The following is a 16,635-nucleotide window of genomic DNA, read 5'->3' on the forward strand; positions in this document are numbered from 1 at the left end:
TCTGTCACCCTCTGGATCTTCTGTCCAACCCATGAGTTGTGGCCAGATGAGCGAGTCCCTCTGGGACCAGCAGAGGGTCTCTGCCCAGCCCCCAGCCACCACTGTGGGAGCACATAGCTCTCCGTGGAGGAAGTACTGGCTGTGACCTTGTGTCACTAAGTGTGAATTTATGTCTTCTCTTGAACCACCTTCATCCTCCTAAACAAAGATGAAAATTAAACACTCCCGGGATTTGTGTCATGGAACACTCAGGGTGGGGGCTAATGGGGCTGGAATTTCTGCTGTATTTAAGGGGCTACAGTGAATCCCCAACGAGAGCCTGCAAAGGGAACAGCACCAGCCCCACCCGGCACTTAGGGCGCTGAGTCTGCGTGACGTTGAGCCAGGCTTCTGACCACAGCTCAGGGGTCTGGTCTGACCAGTTAGCCTTTGAAACCAACCAGCTTTGGATTCCTCAATCCCACCCTGAGGTTTTACCTGAACCATCAGCTTCTGTATCTCTGAAGACAGATGCTGAGGACCCTTCACGTAAGCCGTTCGCACAGCCCTGTTCAGGCCTTTGTGCTGCACGGTCTGCCCGGCGAGCTGACCGAGGTTGGTATTTTACTGATGTTAGAAGTAGTCTGGTTTCCCGATGTACTGTTTCACTGAACAAGCAACAGAAGCCACTTCTCGCTGATAAAAGCAGAAAAGGGACATAATGAAAAGATACTGGGAGGGTGTGTGGAGTGGCCAGGACCGGAGCCAACCCAGGAGCTGTAGGAGGTGTTAGGGAGCCCCAGGCACCAGGCTGGGAGGGGTGCTACCGGGCCCCCTGCCACCCCAGAAGGGACCCCCCTCCACCCGACCCTCCACCTCACTCACTGCAGGTTCATGTCCCGGCAGGGCCAGGTCACACTGAAGCCACCAGCACACACCTCAGTTGGGGAGCTGGCCCCGTCTGAGCTGCGGGCGTGCCTGGTGTGGGGAGAGGCCCAGTTAGAGGAAGGCAGTTCCCCTACTGTTCCGAGTTAAGGTGCAAGTCAGTGCCCATCACTCAGGAGAGCCAGGCTGGACGGACCTCATTGTGGTGACTAGGCTGTCTGAGTTCACTTATTACTTTCTACGTTTGAAGGCCCTGGAGGGAGAAAAAGTGAAGGTTCTAGTACTTATTTTGTGTTTCCCACGTACCAGGTGTGGTAAACAAGCCACTTCAGACAAGGCCCGGAGCAACCACGTAAATAGGCCACGGAGCAAGTCGTGCAGTCAGGCCTCTGTGGTCCCGAAACCCGTGTCCCCATCGGCTCCATAGTTACCAGTGGAAACTAGGGGGATTTATGGGACTGTGTGCTCCTGTGAGGGCTGGGATATGTGTGTTTAAGTCCACATCTTCAGAAACTCGGCTAGAACCACAGCCACTGATTGCACGGTGGCAGAGGAAGGGAGGATTCCAGCCTCTGGTCCAGCTCGTGTGGAGCTCAGAAGTTCTTCCTCCTGTCCTGAAAATAACACCAAATCTGAGGGAGCTGCAAACCCACTGCTCTTCTTAGATCCCAGAAGACTGAGGGGGAAAGCTGCTCCCAACCCAGAGAGGTTGCAAAGGGAACAGCGGGCAGGCTTGGAGAGTCACAGCTCCCAAGGCAGAACCTGCTTTTGTAAGAACCCTGGGGGCAGGCAGATTTAACAGGTCCCTGAGGCCAGCAGGAGGCTCAGTGTGGGGAAATCAGAGTGTGACAACTCCAGGGGGCCAGTCAGAGGGGCCCCATGCTCTTTTTCATGTATTTTACATCCAGGACCGTGTCCTGTTCTCAGAATGAAGGTCAGAGGATAACTCCTCATGCTTCCTGCCTGGAGAGGAGAAAATAACTGTATTGAAATACACCCAGAACATTCTGTTTCATTGGGGGAAGTTGTTTTTTGTTTGTTTTTTTAATGAGAAATTATTTTACCAGAGCCTAACCAACCTGGGAGAAGGGAAATCCCTTCTGTGTCACCCAAATTGGGGTGGGGGGAAAGAGACACACTTGTGGAGGTCACAGCTCAGGGCACAGGCTCAATGAGAACTAATCACAGGACTGCAGATGCCCTGCTCTGTCCCGCTCCCCCAACACCTTACCTCCATGTCAGTAGGGCCCGTGTGTAATAACAGGAATAATACTAACAGAAGTAAATGTCTCAGGAGTGTCTAGGGAAAACCCAAAGACAGCGGGGAGATGAAAACAAGGACACACAGGCTGTTTTAGCCTCTCACACCAATAGCTGTAGCAAACTACACACAGCCCAGCCCCAGTAGATAAACAGACAACCTCACAGAAGAAATTATTTATTTTGGTTCTCTTACCCAGTGCATTCCATGGTGCATCCTCGCCTAGAATTGAGTGGAAGCAAGTCCATCTCAGAAGGGACATAACTGAAGAGGGATGGCTTCCCAGACTCTGAGGGGCAGAGAGAGCACCAGCCTGGGTTAGAGAAAGGTGAGGGGTGGGGTAGGGTGTGGGCTGCCTTCTTCCCCATATAAGGAACCTTCCTGAGGCCAGCACAGTAGGAGGGAGGGCCATGGGGTGGAAGCAGCCAGACTTCATCCTGAGAACTGTTGGGATGCCTCAAAGGGACCATTCAGGTGCCCAAACTGGGCCCTGATTGAGGGAGCCAGTCGGTCTGACTCAGAGCCCAGGACTGAGGTGGGCTCACAGCAGGCCGGTATTACTTGGCCGGATCCATTTCACTTCTCCGAAGCCCTGTGTAAAACATGAAGCGTGGACGGCCTGGTGAGCACAGCTCTGCCCTCAAGACCGGTTTCAACTCCTCTCTTCCCAGAGAACAGCATCTCTGAACCCGTCCTGGGTGACCTCACAGAGATCACCCTAGTGGCCCAGGCTAGTGACCGGGAACATGTACCTTCCTGCAGGCAAACCCTGACGTCCACTGATGCATCATATACTGGCAAAGAGTGAGTCACTGTGCATTGGTCTAACAGCAGAGACTCTGCCAAAGGCCCAAGAGGTGGTGTGTGGGACATGCAGGGGTGCAGGAGTGTAAGCAGTGCAAAAGTGTAACTGGTGACAGGGGTGCAGGGGCTGTGGAGGGCGCAGGCATTTCAGGGGATGTGGGGGTGGAGGGATGCAGAATTGCAGAGAGTAGCAGGGGTGCAGAGGTGCAGGGAGTGTAGGGATGCAGGGAGGTGCTCAGGGACCTGGCCAGGATAAGAAGGCAAGTGCACATCCTTGCAGTCAGCCTGACCCCGGTAGGCTATTGCAATGCTTTTGGGCGGCGGCGGCGGCGGCGGCGGTGGCGGTTGGGAGGCTGCCCGGGCAAGCCGATCGATTTCTTCTCTTCCCTGCAGCCTGGCCTGGGGTGGGGCTTGGCCGCCGGAGATTCGCCAGATGTTGCACTCCAGGTAAGCTTGCTCCTGGTAGGTGGGGCGGTTAGGTCAGAAGGCAGTGGCAGCGGCAGAGGGGCGGAGCGGGTTACCCCTGGTGAACGGGTGGAATAGCTGCCTTGTCCCGGCTGCTGGGCCTGGGGGCGGCCTCTTCTTCCCCAGGTCGCCGGACACTCCTGTCCCACTCAGCTTGCTGAGTGCGGAGTGGGGGCGGGGCCGTTAAGGTGCGGGACCCACGGGGGGAGGGAGGCTGCCGCGGGGGAGCCGATCAATTCGCTCCGCTCTCCCCAGAGGCGGAGCCAGGGGCGGCTTCTGCTGCCCTAGAGGCGGGACGCGGGTCTCCAGATGAACTTGCTCCTGGGAGGCGGCGGCGGAGGCGGCAGGGGCAGGGGATGTGTTCCAGGGAGTTGCTCCATTTCTTCTCTCCCCCACGGCCTGGCTTGGGGGCGACGTCTGCCGCCGGAGATTTGCCTCAGGTCCGACTCCAGGTGAGCTTGCTCCTGGGAGATGGGTGCGGTGCGGTCAGGGGGCTGGTAAGGTGGTGGCTGCAGGCATAGGGAGGCTGCCCCGGAGGAGACTGTGGATTAGCTCCATGTCTGCACCGCGTGGCCTGAAGGCGGCCTCTGCTGCTCCAGGTCCCGGGACACCCCTGTCCCACTTTGCCTGCTGGGGGCGGGAGGCAGGGTAGTCAGGGTGCAGGGGTGGCGGTGGTCGGGGGCCTGCAGCGGGGGAGCGGACCATTTGCTCCCATCTTCCCCGCGTCTTGTCCTGGGGGCGGTCGCTGTTGCCCTGTGTTATGAGACGCGTGTATCCTAGTCGGCCTGACCCCGGGAGTTGGACTTGGTACTTTGGGGGTGGTGGCAGCAGCGGCAGGTTTTCCCATGGAACTTGTCCATTTGCTCCCACTTCCCCCCATGGTTTGCCCTGGGGGCGGTCCCTGTTGTCCCAAGTTCGTCGGACGTCCATCTCCAGGTCAGCCTGCTCCCTAGAGGAGGCCACTGTGAGGTCATGGGCAAGAGTGGTGGCTGCTGCGGGGGTAGGGGCTGCCTTGGGGAGCTGGTGGATTGGCTCCCGTCTCCCCGATGGCCTGGTGTGGGAGTGGCCTCTCCTGCCCCAGGTCACCAGACGCACCTGTCCCACTCAGCCTGCTGGGGGAGGGGCGCCCTGGGCGGTGCCTTTAAGGTGCGGGGGTGGCGATGGCGGGGGTAGAAGACCTGCAGCGCGGAGCCTGTCAATTTGCTCTCCTCTTCCCCGTGACCAATCCTGGGGGCGTCCTCTGCTGCCCAAGAAGCCGGATGCCCGTCTCCAGGTCAGCTTGCTCCTGGGAGACGGGCCCGATGCGGTCAAGGGGCAGAGGCAGTTGCGACGGCCGGCTGCCCCGCCTAATGGGGCCACTTCTTCTCCTCTCCCCTGACCTGGCCTGGGGACGTCCTCTCTGGCGCAAGATTCGCCTGACACCCCACACCTGGTCTGATTGCTCCTGGAAGGTGGGCGCGGTGAGATCAGGAGGTGGAGAGGACAGGGGCTGCCCCTGGAGAGCTGGAGGATAAGCTCCAATCTCTCTGCAGGCCTGACGTGGGGGCGGCCTCTGCTGCCCCTCGTTCCCAGGTCACACTTCTTCGGGTCATATTTCCCCGGGGTTGCGGTAGGGTGCGGGGGCGTCGGGGTGTTGGCGGGGGTATGGAGCCTGTCACTCGGGAGCTGGGGGTTTCGCGCCCATCTTTTCCGCAGATTGGCCTGTGGGCAGCCTCTGTTGCTCCAGATCGCAAAGCAATTTCCCTGACAGCTTAGCCACCAGAGGTGGGCAGGATGGGCTGAGAGGGCTGAGGCAGCCGCCAAGGCAGCGACGGAGGGGGCTGTCCCTGGCCAGCTGGTCAATTTGTTCCCATCTCAACCTTTGCTGCCCCAGTTTCGCAGAACGCCCTTCTCCAGTTTATTCTTCTCCAGGGAGGTGGGCGCAGTGCATGCAGCCCGAGGTCTGGGCTCTCCCTTGGGAGGGGCAGAACTCTCTTGTTCTCCTTTGTCTTTATTCTTCAGTGAAGTGGTTACTGGACGCAATTCTTAATTCTGAGAAAGTGTAGCCTGTGTTATGGAAGAGCTGCTGGACAGTGAGGTTTCTGGGTGGATTTTCACATCAGCTGATGCCCCAGGCAGGCAGGAAAGCTATTACTCAGAGCTTCTTAGTCTGGGGTTGGGGATGGCCCCGCCATCCTCGCCATGCTTTTTAAAAATGTGTTACTCCCCTCTTTTTCCTAGGTGACATTTTAGGTTATTGGGTCTCAGATTGCTGGCACACTCATCCCTGTTCTCAGACATCTTTTAAACTTGGGTGAAGTGATAAGTAGGGGAAGATGATTTACTGAAAGGTAAGAATACTTAAATTCGCATTAAAGCTACATTCTGTCAATCTTTCTAAAATGATTTTCCTCTGATTCTAAATCCACGACCTAGTGAATGTTGTACTCCTGTGTAAAATCATTGATCTTCACATCACATTTGTTGAGTGGTCAACGAGATTTGTTAATTAGATTATTCCTGAAAGGAAAAGTTCAGGCTTTTCAGAATTCCTTGTCTGATGTCACCCAGGCAGTCACAGTAGAAGACAGAGCTGATATAAAAATCCCTCAGCTGCCTGAACTGCAAAGCTTCTGGGATTACTGATCCCTGAAATGCAGGTGACTCTTGATGATAATCTGGGGGATGGTTTAAATGATCAGATTCTTCCAGTCCTATAAATGGGTTCCGTGGCCCCAGCCCCGGGAGAACTGGACATAAGGGCCATATCGTGTGTGGTGGGATGGGAAGGCAAGGTGTAAGAGCTGGAATCACTGAGATTCCACACTCGCTAAACACAGACTCCAGAGCCTAATTGTTGTCAGGTTCTGTTCTGGATTTGAGAGTGTGTTCATACATGATTCTTGCCCTTCTGGAGTCACTGCCTGGGTGGAAGTAACCTTTACATAGATCTGTGGAGGATGACATTTAAGTAGATGGGCTGTTATGGTTCTCAATGTGCCCAGGCTTGCTCTTCCAGGCACTCGTGGGACTAACGCGAGTCATGTTATTCACTCATTCACTGATTTATTACCCTTGAATTGATCACTCGTCCCACAGTAAGTGAAACAAGGTAACAGGAAGCTGAGTTTTGTCCCCTCTCCTATCACTGATTGTTTTTCAGTCGGGCGCCCTGCGTATGCATTGTGAAACGGTGGTATTTCGTGCCCAATGGGGCAGCACTGTCAGTTCTGAGAATCAGGGGAGACACATGGGTAGGACAGCACCCTGACACACATGGCACCCCCCATCCCGTGAGACAGAATTGTCGATGCTCAGGTGACCCGATGTAGACTGCGGTGCTAAACCTGAGCATGTTTAGTTATCCTGGTGGCTATGAAAATACAGACTACCAGTCGCTACCTCTGGAGACTCTGAGGGTGTGCACCCCAGGATTCTGCATTTTAAGAAGCACTTTAACGAATCCTGATGAAGAGATCTGAGTGTCCCACGGAGAAACACTGGTGTGCGAGGCACCAATATTGAGGATTCTCAGGGAACGATGTCTTTTTAGGATGGTCCATGGGCCCTCACTTTAGACTTTTGCCTTGAGTTTAATTTTATGTGTTCAGAAGTGATGTCTTTCAATTCCAGTGCATGTCAGCATGCTCTGTGCAGGGATTTACTCTCAGTAGATGGCAAAAACTATGATTCTTCAGGTCACCGAGCTACACTGTGAACGATATTTTATTTTGGTTTTCTTTGTAGCAATGCAGAGTCTCCCGAGAAGAGATTTAGACTCAACAGCTTTGTGTCAGACTTTGGAAGACCGCTGCTGCCCAAGGTGTTCTCTGGCAGTGCAATGATGAATCTAGGTCCCTCTTTCACTGCTACATCAATGAAGTGGACCACTTGGACGAGGCCAAAGCTGGTATCCCTACCATAGCCCTTTACAGTGTTATTCGGCTCCAGGAAGCCATCAGATGCAGCAGGTGGCCAGAGGAGGAGCCGAACAGACTCATGAAATGTGACATCCCCAACTTTATCAACACGGACCAGAACTCTGCCTTTGTGGAAGATGATTTCCTGATTTTGTAACTACCGATTGTTCTAGAAAATAAGCCAGTTGCCCAGAACTCACACAAAGACTTGAATTGAGAAACGTGCTTTCTCAGGTATCTTTCTGAAGATGTGAAGTCTGTCTTTGTATGGAAGGAAGTCCCCTTTCACAAAACTGAATGTGTTTGTGTCTGAGAGAGGGAAATGGAGACAGAAAGACGAAGAAGCAGAAGAGAGCCCCCTCAGAAGAGATCTAGTTAAGGTGAGTTTTTGTGCCTTTAAAAAACATTTGGGGTTTTAGGGGGAACAAAGTATTTACACTGTCTTATTCTCCTCATTGGAAACCTTGGCCCCGTCGTCAGAGTCAGCGGCCTTGAACGGGGGTTGCACGCTGCGTTTCATCTGGCACTGCCACTTCCACGCTCTGCCTTTAGCACGTTGCTTTGCCTGTCAGGGTTGCCACCCTTTTAACTGTAAGGTGAGGAGTCTGGAGTAGATGATCCACCCCAGCTCTGCTGTTTTGCAAATTTCTGATTTCGTATTCGGATGAGTCTGGGATACACCCAGAGCAGTATAAACCAGGCCCTACCTCCTGCCTATTGCTGGGGCATCCCTCAGGTCTGTGCCTTCTACTCAACCCTTTACTGAGCCCAGCTTTTGTCAGGAGCCCAAGTGCCTACCGGGATGGCAGGGGACTTGTCTTTCGTGGTCACGGTGGCCAAGAATTCTATTGGTGTGCTGAAACAACTCTTCTGAGATCCTCCACCCACCCCTGCTCAAACCTAATGACAGCACTACGGTTCCTTTCCTAGGAGGAGGATCAATCCATGGTGCATTTTATGACAATCCTGTCCCCAGGGATGCACGGAAGTTTATCAGCTGAGTGAGGGGAGGTGCCTCTGTGTCCCTGTATCTCTGTCTGCTGACAGTTCGCTGCCACCAGCTACTGAACAAGAAAAGTGCTATTCACCATGTTGTGTGTTTTCCAAATGTGTAGGTGATGGTCTTGTGGCTCGTGCGTGGGCTTTGATTTGGGATGGTGAAGGGCTTATAAATACCTCATCAACATGTATTCGAGGTGGCCTGGTGCCACACAGATTTGATTCATGAAGGCATCAAGCCTGCACACTGGTTTGGAAACAACTTGGTTTTGATCATTCACACTGCATGCATGACTCGCTGCTAATCTCTGGGTGGTTTTTTCATTTCAGATTTATTCACCCCATGTCTTGCTTAAGCTGAAAAATACATTTATTTCACCAGAATATTCTCTGATTCTTTGTTTACACACATCCAGTTTTTTTAATTCCTTTAAAAATGATTCTGTGTTTATAATGCCTCCTAATTTCTATCATCTCTATGTTGCCAGTGGCCTGAGACATGCACCAGATTTGATGCCGGAACAGTTCCACCAAAAGAAATCCCTTTGCCGTAATATCTTTTGAGGAAAATATATTCTTTAAGGCTCTAACAGTAAATCGTAGAAGAAAGCATGGAACATTTCTTGTAGTTAATACATGTTCATGCGAAAAGAAATGATATTTTCATTAAACAATGTTGATTTTAATAACTTTTACAAATGTGAACATTATTATTCATAATTTAAGTAACCAGATAAAACCACAGTTATTTATTATGAAGATTGAAAACTATTTACATGGTCTCTTAATTAGAAGTAGCTTTATTAGAAGACTGAAGGGTATTTAAAAGATGGAAAAATACCCATGATGACACCATCATTTTTATTAACTAAATATCAAGAACTGTGCAGGGATAAGATTTAACCCTCTGCAAACTGCCAAGTTAGCATGAGGTAGTTTGTGGATGCTGCCAGAGGACAGGACACTCCCCCAGGATCAGAGACAAAGGACTCCCTGCCAGCACAGAAGGCAGCCTGTGGTTCAAGTTCATATTGGTTCCTGAGTTCCTTTCCTATTGCTGTTGTAACAAAGGACCACAGACTCAGTGGCTTAAAGCAATACACATTCATCTTCTCACTGTTCTAGGGTGCAGTAGTGCAAAGTCAATGTCAGTGGGCTAAAACCAAGGAGTGGCCAAGGCTAAGTTCCACACCTAGGCTCTTGGGAGGGATTCATCATCCTACCTTTCCCAGCTTGCAGAGGTGCTCACACTCCTTGGCCCAGGGCCCTGTGTCACTGTGACCTCTGCTGCCACTTTACATCTCTGTCTCTGACTATATAGATATAGAGGAAGAGTCTTCTACATCTGGTATGGACCCTTTTTCCTACATGGACATTGTATCCTTATTTATGTGCAGATGAAAACCCCTTCCCTCCAGGGTGCGGTGGCATCAGCTCACAAGATGACCACTCTGGGCTTTAAGTGTCCTCTTTGTATTGTCATCAGGGAACTTCTCTTTCCATAGGTAGCTCTGTGTTACTTTGTTGTTATATTTTACCCAGAATTACTGAAAGTTTTACTTAAAAGGGATCCTAATTAGCTCTGTTTACCTGTTTCCAGAGCTGAAAGCTTCAGTTCTAGAGTATCAGTTTGATTTTTCCTAAAAATACATTCCAGTATATTTCTCTGGTGAAAGTCTCTACCCTGTTATCTATTCTCCCATCATTTCCTTATTTTCTTGAATATATTAAAAGTATTTTATAGCCTTTATTGGTAACTCTGATGCCTACATCACCTGGGGTTTGCATCCTTTGTCTAATGCTCCTTATTCTCATGTTATCTGTCATATAGTCTGGACATGTTGCATGTCTAGAAATTCTTTATTACATGGCAGACATTGCAAATGAAAAATCCATGTTATCTTCTGTGAGAGCTTTTCTACCTTCCCGTTAGGCAGACAGTGTGAGCGACTGATCATGTCACTCCAATCAGGCGCTGAGGTGGATCAGGACTAAAGTGCCTTTTTTCTTAAAACAGCTTTGAGGTATACTTGGCCAAATAATTTTCACACGTTTAAAGTGTACAGCTTAATATGTTTTGACGTAAGAATATCCCCAAGGAACCATGACCACACTCAAGACAGTGAACATACCCATCACCCACAAAGCTTCTCTCCTGACTTTTTTTGTCCCTCCCTCCCTCCCTGTCTCTTCCCCTGGGAACCATTGATCTGCTTTCTATCACAACATATTGGTTTGCATTTTCAAGATCCTTATATGAATGGATTCATGCAGTATCTACTATATGTTGTCTGACTTCTTTCATTCAGTGTAATTATTTTGAGAATCATCTGTGTTGCTGTATTAATAGCTTATTTGTCTTATAGTAGAGTATTGTTTAGTGCTGAGTTTTTACTGAAGAGTTTATTGTGAGCAGTGTTTGTATAGACCATCATTTCTTTCTGCATTTACTTCTTGATGGATGCATGGGTTATTTACAACTTGTGCTATTATAAATAAAATAGCAGTGAATATTTGGTTATAAGTCTTTGTATGGACATATGCTTTTCCTTTCTAAAGCACCAGATGAGGAATGTCTGGATTATATGGTACATAGGTGTTTACCTTTTTAAAAGAATCTGTTAAAGACTTTTCCAAAATGGTTGTACTATTGTAAATTCCTCGTGGTGTGTATCAGTTCTGGTTGCTCTACTTCCTTGCCAGCACCTTGTAAGGTCAGTCTTTCTAACTGTATTCATTCTAGTATGTATGTGAACTAGTATCTCACTGTGGTTTTTAAAAGTATTTCTCTAATCATTAATGACACCTTTAATCAGCATCTTTTCATATGCTTATTATCCATCTGGATATCTTTACTGAAGTGTGTTTTCTGGCCTCATTCATTCAGGTGTTTGAATTATTATTGAATTTTGAGACCTCTTTATTCTGGATCAGATACAAAGAGAGACCATTATCAGATATATGATCTGCAAATAGCTTCTGTCTATGGCTTGTCTTTTCATTTGCTTAGCAGTGTTTAGAAGAGCATTGAAGAGTCTTCATGTTCATAAAGTTCACTCTATCAGTTTCTTTTTAAAATAGATGATACTTTTGGTGTCATAACAAAGAAAAATTTGCCAAACCCAAGGCCATAAAGCTTAAGCCTATGCTTGTTCTCCTAGCTGTTTTATAGTTTTAGATTTCCTATTAAGATCTATCATCCATTTTGAGGTAAATTTTGTATATTTTGTGAGGTGTGAATCAAAGTTCATTTTTTTTTTTGCGTATCACTATCTAATTGTTCCAGCACTACATGCTGAAAAGATCCTTTCTCCACAGCATCCTTTTTGAGAATCAATTGTCTGTATAAGTCTTGGTTTAGTTCTGAACATTCTATTGTGTTCCATTATTCTATTTTCCTGTTTTACACCAACACCCTAATTTCTGATTACTGTCGCTTTATAAAAAAAAAGTTTGAAAATCAGATAGTGCAAGTCTTCCAACATTGTTTTTCTTGTTCAAAGTTGTTTTGGATTTCTGGGATCCTTTGAATTTTTATATGAATTATAGAATAAGTTTTTAAATTCCTTACATCCTGTTCTGCCAAAATTCCACCCATGTCTTTGGCCGTCTCCAGAGCCACATTTTCTGAAGAAGTCTCTCTAGATCCCAGGTGAAAGGAATTTCCCTTTCGTCTGTGCTCAAATCACATTTGATATTATTTGATTTCATTTAATCATATTTGCCTGTATGTACTTGTCTGATCTTTCCAGCCATTTAGTAAATCTCAAAAGATTAGGAATCTTGACTTGGTTCCCTCTGTGTGCTGAGAAACTAGTTCTATGCTTTGCAGGAGTGAGCCCTGCAGTAAGAGGTATCTGCAGCACACATCTAGCTCATTGCTTGAATACTGTCAAGGAATTCTGCAGATTTAGAATTGTTTATTGATTGTTGTCTCCAAGACGGCTCAGTCTTTTTTATTTCTATTGCTACTGCTGCAGTTTCAAAGAACAATGGGCTAGTTATTTTGCAAATATCAAATCATACTCTAATTGTGTTGTCACGCAAATTATGTGCTGCTGTGTCTTAACAACCTGCTTAGTGTTCACAGGCTCCTTCACTCATGGAAAATTTGGGAGAATGTCATATCCTTAGAGATAGCAATGCTGTCTTTGGCGACCTGAGCAGCAGTATCTGAATTCACTCCTGCTATTTTTCCAGTGTCCCCTCTAGACCTCCTCCAGCCCTCCATGGGGGGCCCTGCAGTTCTGCCCTAGAAAAGCCTGTTGCTTCTCAGGAAGACTTCCCTATGAAACATAATCATGTCCTTCTTGTGGGGACATTCAGTCCAGAGACCTGAAAGCAGGGGAAAATGTTCAGCCTGCTTTTGGTAGAACCTAAATTCTTCCATACTTGTTAGAAGCAATTTCAATGAGGAAACTGTTTTGGCATCTAACAAATCAGCATAAATGACTGATGAGGAAGATCAGCTTCCCCATCCCACTCAGTCGTCATGTTGATGTGACACACACATTGGCAAACATTTTCCCCTGTGAGCAACGTAAAGTTCAAGACGTTATGAATGGCTTTTTATTTTTATTTCTTAGTCTTTCCACATTCACTGTGTCTCGTGAGATTATATGAATCCTGCTTATTTTCAGCCCAGCACTAAACTTTTTAAAAGGATCACGTGTTTAAAAGGCTAGTGGACAATTTTTTAGAAGACAGAAATCCTTAGATTTTGGTCCCAGAGTTGAATCTTGGTTAGTGGTGAATGAAAATTCCCGTTAAAATTTTAAATTCAGTGATATAAAGTCTTAAAAATAGTTAAATATTAGTCAATTTCATTAAACACTATAAGAGTTATTTACCTTTAAGCCTGTTTCTGGGGCAATTTTGCAATGATTCCCTCCCTTTATCGATTCCCTCTTTATCAGAATCCTTGAGAGGCCCCTGTCATCATTGTCAGTATCATCATTATCATCATGGAACTGATTCTTCTGGAAGATTCTAGGAAAATAAAGAGATGGACGGGATTATGTGTAGGTCAGTGTGTGCATGTACAATAAGAACAGCTGTCAGGCATTAGATGCAAGATACCCATTTCATTTAGGGGAGAATGTGGTCATGAAATCCTGATGTGGTGAATGAAGGAAGCGGTGGGAACAGGATAGTCAATGCAAAGGAGGAGGAAGTGAGTGAGTTGGAGAGCATAGATCCTTGGTTAGTTGATCAGCACATTGGTAAGAATGAGGGGAGTGTGATGGCAGAATCATGTCCCTCCCCGGCCACAGGGTAGCCACCTGTGACATGTTACTGTACATGGCAAAAGGGATGACAGATATTTTAGGATTAAAAATCTTAGAGGATTTCTGTCTCCTAAATTGTCTATTAGTTAGCCTTTAAACCCATGATACATTATTATAGATTAGTGCAGGGGCACAAATAAAAAGGATTCATATAATCTCACCAGACAAACTGAATGTAGAAAGGATAAGGAAGAAAAACAAAAAGTCACTTATAAGTGCCTTGAACCATAAATTGCTCATGAGGAAATGTTACACAAGGTGAATGTCACAGCCACATACATACTGCCTGAGTGGGATGGGACAAGGGGATCCTGAGATGAGACAATAGGGTGAGTAGTCTGGATTGTCCAGGTGGGCTGAATGTAATCACAGGGGTCCTTAAATTGGAGGATATTTCCCAGCTGAGTTTAAAATCAGAGGGAGGTGTAGCGATGGAGCAATGTTCAGAAAGGCTGCTGACCATGAAAATGGAGGAAGTTGAGGGGCACAAGCTAAGGAAGGTGGGTGACCTCTGTAAACTGGAAAAAAAAAAAGGAAACATTCTCTTCTAGACCCTCTAGAAGGAAGGAACCCTGCTGGTATCTTGAATTTATCCCAATGAGAACTGTGTTGGATCTCTGACATCCACAGCCATAAGCTGATAAGTCTGTGCTGGTTTAAGCTATTAAGCTTAATGGAATTTGTTACAGTGGTAATAGGAAAATAACATAGTGAGCGGTAGTGTAAGGGATTAAAGGTCTAGGATGGGGTGTGGAGAGAATTCTGACATTTACACCTAAAAAACAACCAGGTGAAGTGGGAAGGTGTTTTAAGGAAGTCCTACCTGGCAGGGCTGTCAAGCAGACTGGAGTGAGCGAATCCTTGGAGTTAGAGGAATCAATTAAACCTCTACAAGGAAAATAAGAAATAAAATGTAGCAGGGCTTCAGTGTTAGTAGATGTAGGAATGGAAATGGGCAGAGAGATATAAACATTATTTTGAAATTAGCTACAGGTTTGATGACTGCATGTTTGGGAGAGTTAGCCGATGTGTGGACTGAATGCATCCCCTCAAAATCCATATGTCGAAACCTCATCTCCCAGGTTGATGATATAAGGATGCGGGGCCTTTGGGAGGTGATTAGTAGGATAAAATGAGGTCATGAGAGTATTGCCCTCATGAATGGTATTAGTGTTCTTATACAGGGCCCCAAAGTGCTTGCTTCTCTCTCCTCTCTGGGCCATGAAGATAGTGGGAAGACAGCCATCTTCGAGCTGGCAATCCTCTCCCAGATACATTGACCTTGAAAGCCTCAGCCTCCAAACCATAAGGAATATGCTGGTTGTTTAAGCCACCCGACACACGGTAATTTGTTACAGAATCCCAGACTGACGAAGACAGTGGAGAATGCCACTGCGTTTGGCACTGATTGCCTGGAGAATGCTGAAACCCAGGGAAGTGGGCAGCACAGACGTTTACTCATTTAATCCTGCCAACACTGTAGGGGATAGAGTCTACATTTTCCTCGCTATTTAAAAGGTAAGGAAAAAGAGGCACAAATAATAACAATGACAATGACAACAACAACAACAACAGCAACAATAATTTGTCCAAGATTCACACAGAACTCCCTGGAGGGAGAGTGAGAATTAATACTTATGCAGGCTGGCCCCAGAGCCCCTGCTCATAACTACTAAGTCAGATCACCTTGCTTATTTAGATCAGTTTTTTTTCAACTGTGATATGAGTGTACTGTGTCCAGTAACTTATAATTTCAAAATACCTCACTGTAAGGGAAACATTAGTCGCAGGCATTACAACCCACAGAAAGCTAGACATACAAAAATAACTTGTTAGGGCAAGATAACCAATAATGTTTTTAAATATTATACCTGCTGACCCTTTGCAATAAAGTGTTTATTTATAATTCTGTCTGGCTACAGAATAACATCATAATCCTGCATGTGGCTGGTGGCTCCCGTGTTGGACAGCAAGGGTCTAGAGAATTTAAATGACTTGCCCAGCCTTGCCCAGGAAGCTCGTGGTGGGATCAGAGCTATAGTCTGGGACTGTTCCTTCCTATCCAACAATTCCCTCATGGAAGTTTAGAAGCTTCTCCTTTGGTGCCCAGCTGTCTATCCGTACTTATGACATCTTGTCAGGTGCCACGGCCTGCTCCTGAACATCAGCCAGAACCCACTTCTGCTTTTTTTTGGCCAGGTAATACCTTCTAGCAACTTCCATTGCCTTCTTGGCATCAGTTTTTACATGGAAGGGTAGTGGCTAGAGAAGGAAATGTGTCCACATGACAGGTTTTTCATAAATATAGTAGGAGTGGTCAAGAGAAGAAAACCTCAGGAATACGAGTGGAAGCAGGTCATTTAATATACCAAATGCGTACTTTCAATGTATGTTTGTGTTTCCGAGTCCACGCTTGTTCTACTCGTGCATTATAGGCCAACACATCAGGAGACAAGGATTTGGGGCAAGAAATAGCGGCTTTAATTTGTAAAGCCAGCGGAGAAGATGGTAGACCAATGTCCTGGAGAACCATCATCCCAAGTCAGAATTCAGGCTCTTCTTATATTAAAAAGGGGAAGCGGGAATGCTTGGTTGTTGCAAACTTGGTGTATGAATTCTTTGTTGTTAGAATCCTTTGTTCTTGCAGCTCTTCACCTGGGTCAGATCCGTGTAAACCTCCAACAAGCAAATGTTATTTTCTATTCTGTATCTTGTTATCTTTATACGAATGGAAAAGTGATAATATCCTTCAAAGTCAGAGCCTTGAGAATAGGGTCTCCTGTATATTTCAGGATCTAGGCAACATTGTTTCACAAAAGGTGCAGAAACAGCAAGACTAAGCCTAGGAAACAGGGCACAGGTTTAAAGTCAAAGGAACAGATCTAATATGGAGTCAGATTTGTTCTTTCCTATTTCAGTAGTGCCATGGAGAAGGCACTGTGGGCAGCTTTCTGTAGGGTCCTGGAGGCTTTCTCTCTCAGCCTCTGTGCGCCTCTATTGAAAACCCGTCATCGCTATCTGGCCTGCTGGAAAACCAGTCCGCCTGTTTTGCCCT

General features: G+C 47.2%; 1 protein-coding gene and 1 long non-coding RNA gene across 2 annotated transcripts in view; both read left to right on the forward strand.

The window, feature by feature from the left end:
• The window catches only part of LOC140686862 (uncharacterized), a 106,709-nt gene extending 99,321 nt beyond the window's left edge, over positions 1–7,388 (forward strand). Inside the window, exons 7-12 of the mRNA XM_072942037.1 lie at positions 507–594; positions 2,797–2,929; positions 3,323–3,376; positions 3,650–3,846; positions 5,615–5,724; positions 7,121–7,388. Of these exons, the coding sequence (XP_072798138.1) occupies positions 507–594; positions 2,797–2,929; positions 3,323–3,376; positions 3,650–3,707 (333 nt within the window). The 3' untranslated portion in view covers positions 3,708–3,846; positions 5,615–5,724; positions 7,121–7,388. The remainder of the gene's footprint in view (positions 1–506; positions 595–2,796; positions 2,930–3,322; positions 3,377–3,649; positions 3,847–5,614; positions 5,725–7,120) is intronic.
• Positions 7,389–7,398: 10 nt separating this feature from the next.
• LOC140686872 (uncharacterized) lies at positions 7,399–15,766 on the forward strand. The gene is made up of 3 exons (XR_012060851.1): positions 7,399–7,673; positions 14,939–15,098; positions 15,503–15,766. It is a non-coding gene; the product is annotated as an uncharacterized lncRNA (long non-coding RNA).
• The last annotated feature ends 869 nt before the right edge of the window (positions 15,767–16,635 follow it).

This window comes from Vicugna pacos, chromosome 18 (assembly GCF_048564905.1).
Source record: "Vicugna pacos chromosome 18, VicPac4, whole genome shotgun sequence".
NCBI classification, from domain to species: domain Eukaryota; kingdom Metazoa; phylum Chordata; class Mammalia; order Artiodactyla; family Camelidae; genus Vicugna; species Vicugna pacos.